The sequence below is a fragment of the Capricornis sumatraensis genome, chromosome 4 (genome assembly GCF_032405125.1).
Source record: "Capricornis sumatraensis isolate serow.1 chromosome 4, serow.2, whole genome shotgun sequence".
In the NCBI taxonomy this organism is placed as follows: Eukaryota; Metazoa; Chordata; class Mammalia; order Artiodactyla; family Bovidae; genus Capricornis; species Capricornis sumatraensis.
Window position 1 is genome coordinate 46061039 of NC_091072.1, and position 17672 is coordinate 46078710.

A 17672-nucleotide genomic window follows, 5' to 3' on the forward strand; every position below is an offset into this window, starting at 1 on the left:
GCAGTTATAAAGTCCAAAAGTCATTGGAAGAAAGAAATAATTGTTTATACTGAGGCATGGTGAGAAAGGTAATGTACAAGTAATATTCATCTCGGGCCCTGACCAATATAAGGAAGGTAAAAAGAAGGGCAGCTGGTAAAAGGAGGAGAAAGATAGTAGTAATTCAGTCCTGCTGCTGCTGCTGCTGCTGCTAAGTCACTTCAGTCGTGTCTGACTCTGTGCGACCCCACAGATGGCAGCCCACCAGGCTCCCCTGTCCCTGGGGTTCTCCAGGCAAGAACACTGGAGTGGGTTGCCATTTCTTTCTCCTAGAAGATGGGAAATGAAGACTCCAACAACCCTTCTTGGTGAGAGCTGTTTTATATCAGAAATCTTGTTATTGTGAGCTCTGGAAGATCATTAAAATTTAAGATGACTATTCCTGTAAATATAGGTCTTCATAAAAATTAATTATTGGTTTGGTATTGCAAAATACCCAGTCACGTGGAATTCTGAACCAGGCTCCCTTCAACAAAGGCTCATTCTCTTGTGTAAGCCCTTCAGTCAAGCAATGGCTTGTCCTCTTTTGCCACCAGCACCAGAACCAAAGCCACATGGACGGAATGGATAAAACTAGCCAACGGAGTGTCACGACTACCCAGAGTTCTCTCTTTCCAAAAAAAGAGCCTGGAAACTACTTGATATCTAAACACGGGGCAAGTAGGCAGAGAGAATACCTAAGGATCAAGCCAGTATTACAGAGTACCCTTTCAACATATAATTTCATCTCTCTTACATCTCTGTACCTGTACCTGATCTTATTTAGTGCTGTTGGCCAAAAACAAGATAATTTATTGTTAAAGTAGTTTGGGGACGCTATAATGTAATTGTGAATATTTTAAAACTCCTAGGGGAAAGAAATTAAGAAAATATGAGGTCATCCTTTGTCTCTAGAGAAAGTGTTTCATTTTCTTTTCTTACCCATATGTGAATGATAAAAATGAAGTCGTAAGTACCTTAAGCCCTCACTCAGTTCATGGTAAATTCTGCTTATACTGACTGCACTGAATAACGGATTATTTATAAAAGAAATCAGCAGCTGTGTTGTGAATGCACTCTGTTTTAATTGTGCTCCATAGTGCTATAAACCCTTTGTTTTGTCTCCCACTGGAATATCTTAAACAAAAACAGAATTTTCTAATTAGCTCACTGGAGACTTGTAAGTCTATAATGAAGATAATTTATTTTTGTTTTGTCATTTGAAAGTAATTAAACAAAAGTTATTTATTTAGGGAGAGATCAGAACTTAAGTGATTTTTTAAAATTGTATTTTTGGTGTTTTACTGATAGATATGGTAGAAAATTAAATTGCAGGGAGGTAGCTCAGGGTAGCTTTAAAAGTCATCATTAGTAAAGTGTGTTTAAGTTCCATTTTCTGAAGTCAAATATATAAAACTACCAAGAAAGTTTGCAACTATTCAGTGAAAAAAGCTATTTAAATATCTCTTACCCTCTACTCCAATTTTCCAATATTTTAGAAAGACAACAGTATAAAAGTTTCAGTATTTGGTTAGCAAAGCATAGGAGGACAATTCAATACATACTTTGAGCCAGTAACATTTTACCTACAAAGCTTATACATCATTTAATTCCATTATCTGCATCTTATCATTTAAATTTAGCACACAATTAATGAGGCATTTAGAAAATATTTTTGTCAAGTTAAAATTATATCATATATTAAAACTGCTTGGAAAGGTATAAAATAATATAGAAATGTAAACTTTTAATATTTAGGTGAATTATGCAAAGTACAGCATTTGAGCTACAATTTTCCCAATTCTCTAATCAGTAATTAGTGTGAGGTCTCTCTAAATCTTGACCTTGTTCTTAAAGAACCAATATATTTTGAGACTTTTGATTTATGAAATGTTAATTGAATGCAAGATTCAAATAATGAAATTACTTGTTTAAAACTACTAGATTACAAGTGACAGAATTATATTTCTTAGATAACTGAATCTCAGTCCCAGTGAGAAAAGCATAAATTTTATGATCTCCAAATGGCTCAGATGGTAAAGAATCCGCCTGCAATGCAGGAGACCTGGGTTCGATCCCTGGGTTGGGAAGATCCCCTGGAGGAGGGCATGACAACCCACTCCAGTATTCTTGCCTGGAGAATTCCCATGGACAGAGGAGCCTGGCAGGCTATAGTCCATGGGGTCTCAAAGAGTGTGACACGACTGAATGACTAAGCACAGCAAATATTTTTCACCTCTTATTCGATATGAGCTTACATTTGCATATATGAAAAAGTGAGTGTTAGTTGCTCAGTTGTGTCTGACTCTGTGATCTCATGGACTGTAGCCCACCAAGTTCCTCTGTCCATGGAATATTCCAGGCAAGGTTACTGGAGTGGGTTGCCATTCCCTTCTGCAGGGGGTCTTCCTGACCCAGGGAGTGAACCTGGGTCTCCTGGACTACAGGCAGATTCTTTACCATGCAAGCTACCAGGAAAGCCCTAGCATATATGAAAGTATAATAAATGCCCTCATATTTTAACCTTCAAACACCTTTTCAATCAGATGATATCATTCTATTCCCATTGTACAGATTTTTTTAAAAAACCACCAAGAATCAAGAAAGTTAAATGGTTTGTTTGCCAAGACTCAGAACTAGACCTCATCTCCAAGCTCAAGACAGCCTCAAGTTCAGGTGAACATATTCTTAGAAATACTTAGCAGAGTATAGGGTGGTTCTTTGTGTGCGGTGCCTTTGCCTCGCAGCACCAACGTCATCTGGGAGTTTGTTGGAAATGAAAATTCCCTGGCCCGTACCCAAACCTACTGAACTAGGAACTGTGAGGGTGGGGGCCCAGCAAACTGTTCCAACAAGTCTTCAATGAATTCTGATGACCCCTAAATTTGAGAACCACAGGCATAGAAGTTTTTTTATTGGTCAATTTTCTCATTAATTAAAACGTTACATCCAGTACAGCCTCACTGTATCATTAGTTTGGAGAAGAGGTTTAACAATTCACACAAAAAGGGCCAACTTTATTGAATGTTTACCAGGCAGCAGGTATTGTTCTATGTACTTTCACTTATTAGATCATCACAATAAGCCCTGGGGGTGGGTATTATTACTGATCACTGAGATGTGGAGAGATTGAATGATTTCCCTGAGGCCATGGGGCTACTGGCAGGGAAGAGGTAGTCAGATCCAAGAACCCAGGCTCTTAATCATACTGTATAAGGCGTACAACCCGAGAATGTATACATTTACTCCTCAAGAGAATGCTGCAAGAGCCAGTGGAAAGTATATCAGGCTTTGGAGTCAGAGTGCCTGCAAAATTAGTGTCATAAAGGTTTATGAATAAGCTAGCAGGGTATGACATCTAATGAAAATTCTTTCCATGCTGTTTCCCACTAGCAGTGATACATTTCACTTCCTTGTTGCCAGGTGTTTCCATTCTGTAGTCCCCGTGTTCTGGAAAGAACTATTACAATAGTTCAGAAGTACAATAGTTTACAAAACATTTAATTTATATCAAAATATGACATGTAAGAAGGAGAATATCTTTAATAGTCTCCTACTGTTATCCTTCCCTGGTAGCTCAGCTGGTAAAGAATCCACCTTCAGTGCAGGAGAACCAGTTTGATTCCTGGGTTGGGACATTCCCCTGAAGAAGGGATAGGCTACTCACACCAGTATTCTTAGCCTTCCCTGGTGACTCAGATGGTAAAGAATCTGCCAGCAACGAGGGAGACCTAAGTTCAGTCCCTGGGTTGGGACGATCCCCTGGAGGAGGGCATGGCAACCCACTCCAGTACTCCTGCCTGGAGAATCCCCATGGTCAGAGGAGCCTGGCAGGCTACAGACCAGAGGGTCACAAAGAGTCAGACACAACTGAGCAACAAAGCACACTATTATCCTTACTTCTATCTTGTCTAATCTATTTGTCACCATGGTGATCCATTAGAAACATGAATAAGATCACATCATTTCCACTCATGTAAACCCTTCAAGGAGAGTTCTCACTGTGACTTCTTCCCGAGACAGCCTTAGCTGGCCCAGTCTCTCGTGCTCACTTATCCCTCCCGGTCACACTGGTCCTTGCTACTCCTTTAACAAGTCAAGCAAGCTCCAGCCTCAGGGCCTTTGCACTTGCTCTTCTCGCTTCCTCAGTAACTTCCCAGATGTTCAAATGTTTTGCTCCCTGACGGCATTCTGGTATCTCCTGAAAAATCACCTCCTCAGAGAGATCTTCTCTTGCCACCTTTCAAATTAAACCTTCACCCCCTTGTCACCATCTATGCCAAATCCATGGTGCTCGCTTTGGCAGCACGTATACTAAGATTGGCCCAATACAGAGAAGATTAGCATGGCCTGTGCACAAGGATGATGCCCAAATCCATGTTTTGTTCTCTGTGTGTGGCACCTGTCACTTGCCTCAAGTAATATACTCGTTTGTTAATTTTGAATTACCTATCTCTCCACATAGGACTTTAAGCTCCCACAGGCCAAGGTTTTGTCTGGTGCTCTGCTGTTTCCCTGACACCTAGAACAGTACCTGACATTGTTATGCCAGATTTTGTTAATTATTACTAGCTGTCATTAATGATTTTCTCCATTTGTTTTGATGTGCAGTATGCTACAGAACAATCACCTAAGACAGGTGCCCACAGAGGCGCTACAGAACCTGCGAAGCCTTCAGTCCCTGTAAGTATAGCTGAAATTCCAGCATGTTCTCTGGGTCAGTTTGGGAAGGAGCACTGAAATGTCCAATTGGCCATTTAGTAAATTGGCTGGGGGCTGTGCTTAAATAAGCTGCAAGTGAGGCTTTCCATTAGAGCAACAACGAAATTGTTCTTTGCACCCTCATTAAACAATATATATGGAAAACACCCGTGTTGGAGTTTGGGGTTTCAGGGCAGAGACTTAATCAGAAGACCTGATATGAAAAGCCTGTTGTATATGTTGATATCAGGGCTTCCCAGGTGGTTCAGTGGTAAAGAATCCTCTTGCCAATGCAGGAGACACAAGAGACGCAGGTTTGATCCCTGGGTCAGGAAGATCTCCTGCAGGAAGAAATGCCAACCCACTCCAGTATTCTTGCCTGGAAAACCCCATGGACAGAGGAGCCTAGTGGGCTCAGTCCGTTGGATGGCAAAGAGTCAGACACGACTGAGTGACTGAACACACTCACATATGTTGGTATTCCCTCCCCATACAATATTTTAGTTTCTGAATTCAAATCAGGAATGATACGTTCTCCTTTTATTTAGAAAAATGAGAGTCAAAATCTAGACTGCTTGGCATCATCAATTTATTCTGTGTTTAGATTATCAGAGCTGCCCTGTAATGCAATTTTGCTGAGTCAAATAAAGGCTTAATTTTTTTAAGTTTATTTTTAATTGATTGATTGCTTTACAGCATTGGTTTGATTTCTGTCACACATCTAACCACAGGTGTACTTTTGTCCCCTCACTCTTGAATCTCCATCCTTAATTTTTTAAGTTCTATATGTGCATCAGGGGGCCTCAATTCAGGAAGCTAAGATCTAATGGTATGTCTTAAGATCATACCAGGCAGGTCTCCAAACCAGAGCGTACTCACCACCCCACACAGGGAGACAGACTAACTCAGAGAGTCCCACACAAAACCACACACACCCCAGATTCACACACCACACACAGGCACAGTAACCCACACCACAGTGGTGCTGGTGGTCCTTAGTGTGAATCCACAAGTTTCCCATCAGGAGTTTCCACCCTCCTCTGATTTAAAGCCTCTGAATGAACAAAAATTGGTTATTCCTCACGGATAGAACTTTCTTACCAGCTAGATGTTTTGGAGCTTGAGTTATAAGCAATTGTTTACAGTGACTGTTTGACAACACTGTACCATGAGTACCTGATCAGTCAATGTCCACCTCATCAGAATGTATGTGTTTACAACATATTGCATGATTTCCAGTATCCACATGTATAATATATGCTTTCATCTTACTTACACTGAAGGTCCTCATCTCTCAAACAGAATACTGATTTCTGGTCTAGAAGGATGAGGGAAATAAATGTATTAAAAAAAGACGAATATTGCAGACTTGAGTTGAACATCATGGTAAAGAATCCATTGGTTAATAATTATACATAGCTTGCTTAATGCCTTTTACCAAGGTGACTCAAGAGAAGGAGGAACATAAGATGACACTCTGTTCCTTTGATCTCTTTTTTTTTTAATGAAAGTAAATCTGTGCTGGAGACCATTTTAAGCTTTTGATTCCAGTCGAACAAAGTGACTTCCTAGGTTTTCACCAGCCTAGAGATAAACAAGCCCACAAGAGCCCCTTTGTGGAGTTTTCAGGAGCTCTGTGGTGACATCACTGTATCACCCCCTCTTTTGTTGCACAAGCCTCTTCCTGAAGGAAAGAAGCAGCCAGAGCAGCAGAGCGCTGGAGCTGGTTGTCTGTGTCAGGGCGCAGGGTCTAGTGGTGAATTGAAAAGCGAGATCATAGCAGAGGCCAACAGGAACTTTAAACAGCTGTGAGGCAGGCAGAAGATGGGAGGATAAGGGTTTGTAACCAAAAGCCACCATCAGCTGAAAGAAGACCACAAACAGAATACACACCGAAGTGAACTCTTTGAGAAAGTGAGAACCATGAATCTTTTGTTCACTCGAACTGCGCGGTGCCTCTCTGATCAAGGTGTTCAGATTTAGTTTCTTACCATCTAGCCATTTACTGTTCACCAGGTGTCTCTTGCACTTGGTGTCCAGTTCACAAAAACAATGGCGTTTGAAACCTTGTAAGTATGTGTTCCCTGCGAAAAAGTCGAGGGTTAACTTTCTAGTGGGATGCTGGCACATCCAAACTGAGGCATGGAGATGGCTGGTTGGTCCCCAGTGCACGCTGGATTGTACCGCCGGTTATGTGCTGTTTGTCCCGGGTCCCCTTGCCCAGCACACAACAGACCATGGAGGTGTTGGATGTTGGCAGTGTGTGCTGTTATGACACTTGTCTCACAGTTTTTGTAATACTTTGATACAAGCATTAAGATTGGACAGAAGAGCGTTATGAACTTTAACCACCAGCCACACAGACACAATACTGAACCAACCAAAGGCGTCCCTTACCCACTTTGGAGATTTGGGCTACTATTAGCTGTTTTAAAGTTTTACTATTACCCCAGAGGCAAGATGTTCTTTTGTTGTTGTTGTTTTTTAAATTTATTTATTTTTTAATTGAAGGATAATTGCTTTACAGAATTTTGTTGGTGTTTTAATAATATTTCTCCTGCTTCTTTCAAGCAAGAGAAAATAGAAACGGTTCACATCAAATGGTCATTACAAACACGCATTCCTTGTCCACTGGCCATTCGTCTGCCATGCATACGTCAGCCTCCATGCTACATTAGCTCATCCATGACACCTGGCAGGCTTCCATTCAGCTACCTGTCTAGCTTTTCTTGGACTACCGTCAACCCTTAGACCTCCACTTACACATTTTAAAAACTATTTATTTATTTGGCCCCGATCTTCACTGTGGCAGTCGAACTCTTTGTTGCAGCATGTGGGATCTAGTTCCCTGACCAGAGATTGAACCCAGCACCTCTGCACTGGAGCATGGAGTCTTAGCCACAGGACCACCAGGGAAGTCCTGCTCACCCTTTTTCTAATAGTTCCTTTTTCCTCTCTCTTGAATTCACTCTATTTTTCTCCACTTTATTATTTTCCTTGTTATTCATTCACTCTCGAAGAAGCACTCTGCACTTCCCAGGGGCTGGGAATGCATCACCCCTGTGCATTCCTGGCTTTGAAACTTCTGAAGTGAATTGTTGATTTTAGCTGCAGTGAAGAATTATCTGGAGAGTCTGAGAGCCTAGGGCTCACCCCAGACCAATTAAAATCAGAACCTCTGTAGGAGACCCAAACATTAGTGATTTCTAACCGGTTTAATGATATTAGTCAAGTGGTTCTTAAGTGAGTATTGGGGAAAATGAGTGTCCTGAGATGATTTGCAAATATCCTCCTGAACTCTTTTCAAATCTGAAATAATAACAAAGCCCATATTTTGCATTCCAGTAAAGAACCCACCTGCCAATTCAGGTAGACATAAGAGACATGGGTTTGGTCCCTGGATCAGGAAGATCCCATGGAGAAGGGTATGGCAACCCACTCCAGTATTCTTGCCTGGAGAATCCCATGGACAGAGGAATCTGAAGAGCTGCAGTCCATAGGTTTGCACAGAATCGGATGTGACTAAAGCAACTTAGCACTCGCACACACGCAGTTACACACATAGCACACAGGAACTAATATAGGGCTTTCCAGGTGGCGCTAGTGGTAAAGAACCCACTGGCCAGTGCAGGAGACATAAGAGACACCAATCTTCAGGTCACAAAGATTCCCCTGGAGGAGGGCATGGCAACCCCCTCCAGTACTCTTGCCTGGAGAATCCCATGGCTCCTCCCAGAGGAGCCTGGAGGGCTACAGTCCATGGGGTCACAAGGAGTCAGACACCACTGAAGCGACTTAGCATGCACGCCCGCATGAACTAATGTGAAATGAAAGTCAAGAGCCTTTCATTCACAAAGTTGGCTTGTTTGTGCTTATTTGAGATAGCTCAATCTCCCTATTTAGTCCTACTGACAGTCTGGGGTAGATGAAGTGAGGAGGCCACATGCGTATTACCCTGCTCTCAAATGTACCCATAGAACAGCAGTATCAGCACCTCCCATGTAGACTTGGCTTCACTGAGTGAACTTAAGAAACTTGATATACGTGGAAACTGGTAACCTACTGCGAGGAAGAAACAAATTGTACTCATGTTTCAAGGGATGTGATTTTCACTGGTTCCATATAAACAACAAATAGTTTGCCTTGTTCACAATGAGAACACATAGGTACGTTTGTGTTCTTTGAGCTCTCCTGATGCTTACAAACTGTTCAGCTAAAGAGTAAGAGGGCAAGTCCGTGTACCCGAGCCCAGCAGCCCGGAGCCTGCCTCTGTATAATACATACCTTGTACACTAGCTTTCTGACATGGCAGTAACTGCCCAGACACCAGTTGGACTTTTTTGTAATGTAATCAAATATAACTTAATTTCCTTTCTGTTTTTTGGAAAGGAATAGGAAATGTAATCAGAATTCACAGTGAACTGGATTTCACCAAGAAACCTTTGGCATTATAGTTACTGGAGGACTAGGATCAGATTACAGTGATTTGATGGAATCTCAAAACTTAACCCTTCCATGTCCTCACATATATTGTTAAGAAAGAGATCACTGAAAAAACAGAAAATCATTGCTTCATTGGCTGACAGCCATTAATGATATTCGAGCATCTCCCTGTCATTAGTGGAAGTTCAGGGTGATCAAAGACAATGACATATTCATGTCTGTCCAGCTAATATTAAATAGTATTAAGTACTATACTATTTAATATATGTTGATTTTCATGCTAACTCTGCAATAGCGAAACTAATTGTGGAAAATGCACAATTGTAAAAATCATGTGCTGGTAAATAGAAAATGAAAGGACAATTAAACATGTCTTTAATATTGTCTCTACTCTCCAATTAGCTGATAATCATCTTTAGAGTACAGACATTATTTTAAGACCTGAGAAGAGTATCTAACTCTTGCTGGAATATGAGCTGCCTGAGCATCTCACTGTGACCGTGCCTTAAGGGCTGTAGACACCCTCCTCCTCGAACCCTGTGAAACATCAGTAACTTCCCCTTGACTCTTCAGAGTAGGGTTTTGCTACTAAGAATCCAAAAAGAGAGTCAGCGGCAAGAGGAGGAGGTGAGGAAGAAGAGGCAGGGCTCACAGTGCTGAGCAGAAAGGAAGGCAAGCCTAGAAGCAGCAGCAGATCCCCCGTCAACAGCCAGGAGCCTCTTGGGTTTCAGCCTGAGGATAAAGGAAGTAACAGAAGACAGCGGGGTGTAAACAGATGAAAAGAAAGCAAAGGGAGGTAACCAAGGGGATAAGATTAAAAGATCAAAAGGGTTAAAAAAAAAAAAAAAAGCAATGGTTTTAGTATTAGTGACATTATTCCTTCCACTAAAATAGTGTCCAGAAAGAAATTTTAAGCTTACATAATTAAAATCCCCCATGGTCTTGGTTTCATTTTTCACAAGGCCAGCACATTAGGTCTGTCTTGGGATGGAGGAGCACTGGGAAGTTCTGGAGACTGAGACTTTCGACTGTTGAGCTATCTGGAGTTCATTTCACACACCACATGCAAACCAGCACCCAGTGAATTGTTCTGAGGAGAAGGGGTTTTGCCTTGTCCCCCTCCTCCCGTTTAAACATTGGGAGAGGGGACTGCCCTGGTGGTACAGTGATTAAGACCTCACGCTTTCAAGGCAAGGGTGCAGGTTCAAGCCCTGGTTGGGGGAACTAGGATCCCACATGCCATGAAGTCAAGAAAAATAAACATTAGGAGAAAATTATTTTCAAAGGCAAAGCCCTTTTCCACAGAAAGAGGGAGCTCAATTTGGAGCCTCAGAATCAGATGAAAAACAAAAGCAAAATGTAAGCACTTTAAGCAAGACCCGAGGTGTGAAATACTATGATAACTGCTATTACAGGTTATCTACCAGTTCTATAAGGCACAGATTTGACAATCATATCAGACAGGTAAATAACTAAAAGAGAACATAGATGTTATGGAATGAGAAGTAAAATCAGCTCTTTCATCTCGTGGTGTCACATAAAGTTTAGCTTTGAAAAGTAGGATGGACTAGCGAGAAGCTAAAAGGATGCCGACTCTGGGAAGGCACACTGTGAATGGGGCGGAGTGTCCCCTTTTCTGGAATAATGGGGGCTGGATGAATTGTGAAAAGGCACATAAGAAGCAGTAAAGTTTAGGAACAAGACAAAGATAGAACCAGAAATGCTCAAAAGCTGTTCATATTTATTCAAGTTCTTACCTGCATCATCTCACTTCACCCTAAAATCAACCTCATGAGACAGGATCTGAAGTCACCCCTTCCTTAGTGATGAGGGAGGAGAAAGCTCAGAGGTGTTACTGAGCCTCCCGCAGGTCATTTGTCTTTTAACGGAGTCAGGCTACAGGGGAGTATGGGGTAAGACCTCTGGCCTTTCTACCTCGAAAGTCTTACTATTTTATCACTATTCTGTCCTGTCTTCCTAAGAAAATCCCCTGCAGAGAATGAGCACATGATAAAATGTGCTAACAAGAGGGAAAGGAGCCTGATGGGAACACATAGTCGCTTAGGCATGTGGCTGTGGAGGTTCAGGAAAGAAATCCATAAATTGATGACGGAAAGAGAACAATATTGATTCATGTGTGGGCCAGTCAGAGCTTTTTCAGTATTTTCCTGAGCATTTGGTTGTCCGTTCCCTCACTACCTGGGAGGTGGAACTTGTCTCCACTTTCCTGATGAAGGAAACCATAGGTGAGAAAGGGAAACTTGTCCTCACTGCAAAGGGAAAAGTTGATTAGACAAAGACGAGAGGGAAGAACTTTCCAGCAAAGGGAACAACGTGTGCAAAACTTTGTAGTGCAGGTGTGGGGAGAGGGGAACTGGTCCATTGAGAATCAGAGACAAGATGAGCATGGCTGAAGCTGAAACAGCAAGGCAGAAGTGCAACCAGAGCCTGGTGAGGCAGGTGGGGTCCAGACCCCTTGAAAGCACCCTGGGACATGTCGTGGATTTTAGACTTTATTATAAAAGCAATGAGAATCCACTGGAAGATTTTGAGCCAGAAAGGGCATGATTGGATCTGTGTTAATGAAATAGTCTAAGAGAGAAAGGAGAAGTTTGTCAGGATGGGGGCAGTAACGATGAAAAAAGGGAAGTGGATTTGAGAAAACTTTAGATAACATTACCAGTATTTGCTAATGAATTGACTATGAAGAATGAAGGAGAAAGAGAGGTAGAAGATGTTTCCTAACTTTCTGATTTCTGTAATCACGTGCTTAATGAAGCTTATCACTGAGATAAGAAATGCTAGTAGAGGACTATATTTGAGGAAATGAGTTTGGTCTCGAACATTTTCAAGACCAGATGTCTTATCTGAAGAGGAACAACTCGGAGATGTCACATAGGCAGTTTGAAATCCAGACCTGGCTCTCAAAGAAAAGTGAAATTTAAGTTAGGTCCTTCTACCATACATTTCCTGTTACCTTTATTGTAGTGATTTGATTGACTACTCTTTAGAAAGTATGCTCCATAAAGACTACAACATGTCTGCCCGCTTTATTGCCAGATCTCCAGCACCACATACTGTACCTGCAAAGGAAGTCCCCATGAAATATTTGCTGAACTGATCCAACACCTCAAACTCTAAGTGATGTTCTAAACAGCTGCTCAGGCTCAGCTGATTCCCCACTTTGGCTGTGGCCTGCACTCACTGGTCTCCCTGGCTCCCAACTCATACCTCTGTACTCTGGTTTTCCTGCTGCCCTTCCCGAGCTGTACACTCCACTGTTTCCTTGAAGGGTTTAGAAGTTGATCTACAAGATTTAGCGTTTCCGTTGTTTTAACCCCACTGCAAGAACTCCCTACTTCAAGAGAAGGGTTCAGAGAAGAGTAATAAAATTCTCAGGTTGGGGAGATTTGGATAGGCAGGAGTAGAAGTTGTTTCTGAAGACAAAGCTCAGAAGCACTGTGGGGAGCTTCCCTGGTGGCTCAGTGGTGAAGAATCCACCTGCCAACGCAGGAGACGTGAGTTCAGTCCCTGGTCCAGGAGGATCCCACGTACTGCAGAGCAACTAACCCGTGTTCCACAACTGCCGAGCCTGCGCTCTTGAGCCCAGAACCGCAACCACTGAGCTCACGTGCTGAAACGACCGCAGCCCACATGCCCTGGAGCCCATGCTCCACAATGGGAGAAGGCACCGCTCTCCTCAACCAAAGGGAAGCCCGCAGAGCAATGAGAGCCAGCACAGCCAAAAATAAATAAGCACGGAGCTGAGGAAGGGCTTGAATGGGACACAGAAATAAGAAAAAACTTGGGCTAGATAAGGTGGATACGCTCTGAATATCAGAACAAAAAACTGGGATTTCAAAGGATTGGCAATGTGGAAGAGCTGTGGGTTCCTAAAACGGGGAAGAGCCCCATTTTAGGGAGACCCATCTGGCAGCAGCCTTCAGGAATAATCAAAGAGATAAGCGATCAAAGGCAAAAGGACCAGCTAGAAGCTATTGCATAACGCAGGTGTGAAGAGATAAGACACTTTACTAGGCAGTGGAAGTGAACAGTCTTGGAGATGAAGATAAAGGGAGAAACCTTGGAGAATGATTGTCTGGAAAGCAGTGGGAGATGTGAAGATGACCCCCAGATTTCAGACTCTGCTGATAGCTGGGAGACTAATGATGTGCCTGACAAAAAGGAGGTCTTGGTTTTCTATGGAGAAAAATGAAACGAAAGAAATTAATACTCATGGTACTTTCGTTCTGGGTCATCTTCCTGTTAAAAAATTCACAGCAGTGGTAACCTCTGAGAAACTGAGCTGCTGCTGCAAGAGTACTGGAGTGGGGTGCCATCGCCTTCCCCGGAGAAACTGAGCAGCTTCATGTAAATTGACTTTAAAACATGTTTCTCATTGGAATCTTGTACTTCCCAATGATACCAGAGAGACAGAAGCTTGATTCTGTTAGACACTTCACCTGGTGTGAGATCACTTGTCTCATTCACTTTAGAGACGAGTCAGCTGACTCGTCTCTAAATTATTATACCTCCATAAACCTGTACACCTTCTCTCTCCCCAAGTTGCAGAGATGGAAAAAACCTTTTTACCTTTTCAGAGGTAAGTCTAAAGCAATAATTTTTCTTCCTGGTTTACATTAAGTTTATCAGTAAATAAGATGGACAATAGAAAGATAGAAGCAGAAATCCCCATGTAAGCAATCATGGTGTTCATATGAATTCATATGCTTAGTATCTTCCTAGGTTATAGATGGTAAATTTCACTAGAAAGTTGAATTCCACACTGTCATAACTTCATAAATGTTAAAAAAACAATAACAAAAAGTGACTCATTTGATTACGAAGATTCATATAAATCAATACAATCTATAAGAGTTCATGTGGATAAAATTCTATCTTGATAGTATTATTATCAAAATGATCTGGCAAATTCGATTCCAATGACCAATTTCTAAGCAGTAAAATTTCACCATAACAAAGACTTGAGGGATTTAGTCAAATTGTATCATATACAAGCTTAGAAATACACGCTTTTCATTTAGTAGCAAAAGTAAGATAATCATTGAAACTGCTCCCATTTCTTAAAATGTTATAAATGAACTAAATCACTGTGCTAGTTTGACTCCCAGGAATTGTTCAAAGTGGTCTCCTCACAAAATGTACAAGAGAGTTGATCATTTATTTAAAAGAAGAGAAATGCTCGTCCAACTATAAAACAGCTATGTCAAATGCTATGCTTCATAGTTCTGTTTATTGGAAGAGTCCCCATAAGCTGTATTAAAACTGCAGCTGCACCATTCTTCACACCTTTGCCCTTTTTCCCCTCGAGTCATCCATGTTAATAATTGACAATATTACAGTTATCTCAGATGAGAATTAGCCAAGATCAATGGCTTATCTTTTGACTAACGCTTTCTTCCTTGTAGTTAATGTCTTATCAAAGATATTCTCAAAGATATAAGTTTGTGTTATACACCGGACAAGGTAGCATATACAAGATACATGTAAAGGTCTATTTTCTAGAGAAACAGTAGCTGGAGTGACCTCATCAACTCACTAATCTCTACCATAATGCCATCTATAAAGCAAAAATTCCTTTCAAGAGTGTGGAACAGATTAACATCATGTTCCTTTTAAAAGAGAAAAATTGCAAAAGCAAGCTTTTTTGCATGGAACCTATAGAGAAGAACTTCAGAGAGCAGGTAAGAAAATAACTTTTTTTTTTTCCTTTTTCCTGACATTAAAAATTGATTTTTTTTCTTGCCCATTACCTCACATAGGCTACATTGATATTGCAGAACTGTGTTCACAGTGAACATGCAGATCTGTTTTGTCTTTCATTTATTTAACACTGGCTAACACTCACCCCTGCACAGTTCCGTCTGCCCAGCTGCCCGGAACACTGAGCCACCATAGCTTCTGTGCCTTCCTTTCTGGTCATATCTACCAAGTCACCCTGTTTGGCCAGGTTACTTATTTAGTTAATGTCCTTCATCCCAGGCCTTCCTCCACCTTTACACACTTCTTTCTAGCACGCATCCTTTCTCACCCCGATGACTACAACCACCTTGGTCACTTCCTGTCCCCCAGCTCCTCCTGCACTCAGCTACCAGCGTGACCTTCCCACAACACACCCATTATTAGTGTGTCTAGTCTTCTGCAGGCAGCACGACACACCCACCCCAGAGGAATATTTTTACACAGATCTTAAAGAATGCTTGAGGGGGGTGGAGGTGTTGGCAAGACATTTCTCACAGGGAAGTAACCCAGAAACTTCCTGGGACTGAAGTTATCCCGACTCCAAATGCTTACCTTGGATATTCAAAGTTTCTGAAGCCCATCAGGCTGAAGTGGATGGTCCTGAGCAGGTGCCAGTGATGAGAAGACATGACCGAGGGCCGTGAGAAACAGGCCCCTGGGCCCAGCAGTTAGTCCAATAAAACCCCTGTAGGCATCTGTGGAGCCCCCGCCCTCCAGTCCTTCCCCGGAGAAGGAGTTGTTTCAACATACACCCAAAGTCAGAACAGATCCATTTCTCATCGGTTTTGGTCCTCTAAGTGACATTGCAAAAGCTCATACTTAATAAAAATTGTGTTCTGGCATCAGATGATAATCTTCTTTTTCCTCAGCCACTTTAGCCTTTGAGGCCTTTTTGGACCTTTGCTAGAGGAACACAAAAGATCTGTGTATCTCCGTTTCTCTGTGAGGGAAGCCTTCCTATAACACCAATCAAAACATGCACTTTAAGGATGTACAGTGAGTGGAAAATCAGCCATCCTGCCGGTTCACATGACCAAAAAAAAAAAAAAGGCAATCTACTATAGAGATATTTGACATTACAAATGATTAAGGCCTTCAGAAAAAAAAAAAATAAAAGAAACTTCGGGAAAGCAGGGAATGATGCCATTTCCTAAATGCGAAACTTTTTCTCACATAAAAAGCCTATCATTTGTAAAGTGATTTACCTCTTACAAAGTCCTTCCACATACATTTTTGTCATTTAATTCCCATAATAATTTTGTGACCTGTTATGATACTGCTTTACAGATATGAAAATTGACCCTCAGAGAAATTAATCAGGATGCTCCCTGATCTCAGAATTAATAAGTGACAATCTTGAGTTAAATCTGTGCCTTATTTCTCCTAATTCAGTGCACTTTCCAGTTTCCCATACATTCCTTATGTAGGTGGTTCCATGCGACTTTAAGAAGTAGAGTGAAGTGTTATTTTATCTATCATTTTCTGTAAGTTATAACAAATGGTGCATACAATGCGTGTCATTTCCCATATAGTCATTACTTTTCTTTTCTGTTTGTTTTATTTAGTTTTTAATTGAAGGATAATTGTTTTACAGAATTTTGCTCTTTTCTGTCAAACCTCAACATGATGCAGGCATAGGTATACATATTCCCCTCCCTTTTGAACCTCGCTCCCATCTCCCGCCCCAACCCACCCCTCAGCAAATTCCCAGTGGCTATCTATTTCACATATGGTGATGTAAGTTTCCATGTTACTCTCTCCATACATCTCATACTGCATTTCAAGATCATAATTAAGAGGTTTGTTTGTCGGAAAGAAGATGGGGCCATGTTAAAGTGTTTTATTTTGCTACACCTGCTTGCAGGCTTTATGCTGCTTTTGCCATATTATCAATGGATATTTCAATGCCAAGATCATTGCTAGAAACTTTCTCTGGCAATGTGCCATCTGCCATATGTCATCACTTCTCCTTTGCCTTCAGAGTGAAGACGTACTATTCAGTAATGTAACAGGAACAAAACTATTTGCCCTTTGTGATACTGACACACACACAGACACACACGTAGTGATAATTACATGACCTCTGTTAAGTCTGTTTGCAGACACCACTTCATTGCTTCTGTTACAAGGGATGAAAGAGTTGTCTGCATGTCTCAGAAATGAAATTTACTGACAGGTGACACTCAAGTAGCCAATGTTTGACTAAGGGAAAATGTGAGTTTCTACTTTTTTTCTGACTGGTTTCTATGTCAAAGCACAAAGACACCAACTGTTAACCCACTTCAAGCAATAATAATGTAAAGTCATTAAGGGGGCTTTATGGTTTACAAAGTCTCGTTGTATTATTTTCTTTGATCGTAAAGCCATCCGTTAGATAGAGCGGCTACCCCCAGTTTATGGATGTGAAAGCTGAGGTCTGTTGCCTTGGTCATGGTCATATAGCTGTTATTTGACTTGGACTCAAAATTTCTCATCCCAAATTTCTTCACTTTTTCAGATTCTGAGATGACTGAACACTCATACACACACATCCCTTGTGACTTGCAGGAAATAGGAATGATGACAAAGAAAGCCTTAAAAAGTGGAGTTACATACATAGTTGTTTTTGCTGCTCCTGACATTTCTACATGTGTTTTCATGTACCGCGTGGTGGTGTTTTCCTTAAACTCTAGCACTTCAGTATTGCATGTTTCAAGTATGTGAATGGACAATGTCCAGCTGCCTCTAAAGACCAGGTTGACATAGTA

General features: G+C 41.5%; 1 protein-coding gene and 1 non-coding gene across 4 annotated transcripts in view; both read left to right on the forward strand.

The window, feature by feature from the left end:
• LGR5 (leucine rich repeat containing G protein-coupled receptor 5) overlaps nucleotides 1-17672 on the forward strand; it is a 129933-nt gene that overhangs the window by 80929 nt on the left and 31332 nt on the right. For all 3 annotated transcript variants that reach the window (XM_068971660.1, XM_068971661.1, XM_068971662.1), the window contains exon 4: nucleotides 4630-4701. In XM_068971660.1, the coding sequence (XP_068827761.1) occupies nucleotides 4630-4701 (72 nt within the window). The remainder of the gene's footprint in view (nucleotides 1-4629; nucleotides 4702-17672) is intronic.
• LOC138079376 (U6 spliceosomal RNA) lies at nucleotides 4309-4415 on the forward strand. The gene has a single exon (XR_011144857.1). It is a non-coding gene; the product is annotated as a U6 spliceosomal RNA (small nuclear RNA).